A 2242-nucleotide genomic window follows, 5' to 3' on the forward strand; every position below is an offset into this window, starting at 1 on the left:
TGAACAGTCCTCCCAGACCACTGAACAGTCCTCCCAGACCACTGAACAGTCCTCCCAGACCACTGAACAGTCCTCCCAGACCACTGAACAGTCTTTCCAGCCACATCTCCTCTTATTTCTATTCCCATTGTTTCTGAAATAAATTATTAAAAATTCATCCATGATTTTTCACTGTGTGAGGTTTTAATCATTAAAGCTGTTTTAAAATACATGCTATCAGACTATGCTTTCTATAATTTGTTAAACACATACTACACAACTTTCTAAAGCACATAAACATCTACCCAAGACATTTAAGACCCAAACCTGTATGGGAATTCCTGATGCTGCCACTGGATCTGTAATGCTAGGTCCTATATCCTGAGCACCAAGTCACATAAGGTTGAAAGCTGTGCACTTCGCATCTTCTATTTTTATTCTCTCTCTCTCTCTCTCTCTCTCTCTCTCTCTCTCTCTCTCTCTCTCTCTCTCTCTCTCTCTCTCTCTCTCTCTCTCTCTCTCTCTCTCTCTCTCTCTCTCCCTCCCTCCCTCCCTCCCTCCCTCTCTCTCCTCCTGTGGCATGAGATATCCTGAGTATGAGATGAGTCTTTTGTCTGAAGTCTATATACTGTAGAAAAGTTACTTTCTGAGAAAATATGTGAAAATGAAATTCTCTCTTAGCTGATATTCAAACCCTGAAATTCCTGGTTGGAAAAATTCATAGAACAGGCTCTCTTTGTATACAAAAGAATTTGGATCTGGCCAACATGACTCAGGAATCATACTTCATTCATTTTTAATTTTATTTCCATTTTCAGTATTTATTAGAGCAGATAATATGGAAAAGTCAATCTATAGGATAATATGACCCCTGTTGAATTTAAATACTATTTAGAAATGCAGATATAAATTTAAATCAATGAGCTGGACATGGTGGTGCATGCCTTTCATCCCAACACTTGGGAGGCAGAGGCAGATGGATCTCTATAAGTTTGAAGCCAACTTGGTCTACAGAGAAGGTTCTAAAATAGTCTGGGCTACTTAGTGACAACAAATACAAGACAGAATTTAAATCAGTGTTCATATGTGTCTATGAAGCAGGGATTTTCCAAATATAATTAAACTATACAACGTTCAACCAAAAGTAAAGGATTTTAGAAAAAAAAGTTTTATTTTTGGGGGGTCTTTAACTTAAAACATAGTGGTGATAGTTTTTTGTCTTTTATTTCTAGAAAAGTTCAGTTGACATCCAATCTCCTGAGGGTGGTGACAACGGCGTGCCTTTGAGTTCTATTGAACAGGTTGGTGTTGATGTCTGTATTGTGGTTTGCAGCTGGGGAACAGAACCGGATTAGTAGATTCTGTCTTTCGGAGTCATAGGGTAGAAAAGTACCTGCATTTACCAATGATACTTTTATAAGCCTGATTTTATTTTTTAATGTGAGAATTGTTTGTGGCTTAAAGAGTATCTCCTAGTTACTTCTTAGTTCCCAGCCTGCAAAGGATGCACGTAAGAGACCCAACAGTGGTTAGGATATGATGCTCCAGCTGTAGAGACAGCCGGCTTCCAAACTTCCACCCAACTCCATGGCTGTAAAACCTTGTGAAAGTTGCCCTTCTTTTCCCAGCACATAGGAGGCTGTAGATTGGAGGAAGAAAGATTGTAGAGTGGAGGATAGATGGCCTGGGCTATGGTGTGGGAGCTACAAGGTGCACACATGCCTGTTAGGTGTTATCACTTTGGACTTCATTCCTAGGTGGGCTCCTCACACCCTGCAGCAAGGCTGGACTCCTCTTCCCACTTCCTTACACAGGTGCTAAGTTGGTACACATGGAAGATTGCAGGGACATTTGTTCATCTAGAAGAATATTGCCCCAGGGTCATTGACTGCTTAAAGAGAATTTATTACTAACCTTAAAGATGGGGAATAAGTCAGGTGTGGTGCAACACACCTTTAATCCCAGCACTTGTGAAGCAATGGCAGGTGAATTTCTGCAAATTTAAGGCTGGGCTACTCTACATAGTGAGTTCCAGGACAGCCAGTCATAGAGAGATATCTTTGTTATAGGTAACAAAGAAAAAAAAAAAAAGTGGGAGATTTTACATTTTAAAGAGAAAGTGCCAGGCCCAGTGATGGTGGCACATTGCCTTTAATCCCAGTACTCTGAAGGCAGACGCAGGGAATCTCTGTGAGTTTAAGGCTAGCCTGGTCTACAGAGTGAGTTCAAGGACAGTCAGGGCTACACAGAGAAACCATGACTG

The 2242-nt window shown here is 40.8% G+C and overlaps 1 protein-coding gene across 1 annotated transcript in view; it reads left to right on the forward strand.

Annotated features, from left to right (window-relative positions):
* Gypa (glycophorin A (MNS blood group)) overlaps positions 1 to 2242 on the forward strand; it is a 15449-nt gene that overhangs the window by 11329 nt on the left and 1878 nt on the right. The window contains exon 7 of the mRNA XM_021219948.2: positions 1212 to 1280. Coding sequence (XP_021075607.1) covers positions 1212 to 1280 — 69 coding nt within the window. The remainder of the gene's footprint in view (positions 1 to 1211; positions 1281 to 2242) is intronic.

The sequence above is a fragment of the Mus pahari genome, chromosome 20, assembly GCF_900095145.1.
Source record: "Mus pahari chromosome 20, PAHARI_EIJ_v1.1, whole genome shotgun sequence".
In the NCBI taxonomy this organism is placed as follows: Eukaryota; Metazoa; Chordata; class Mammalia; order Rodentia; family Muridae; genus Mus; species Mus pahari.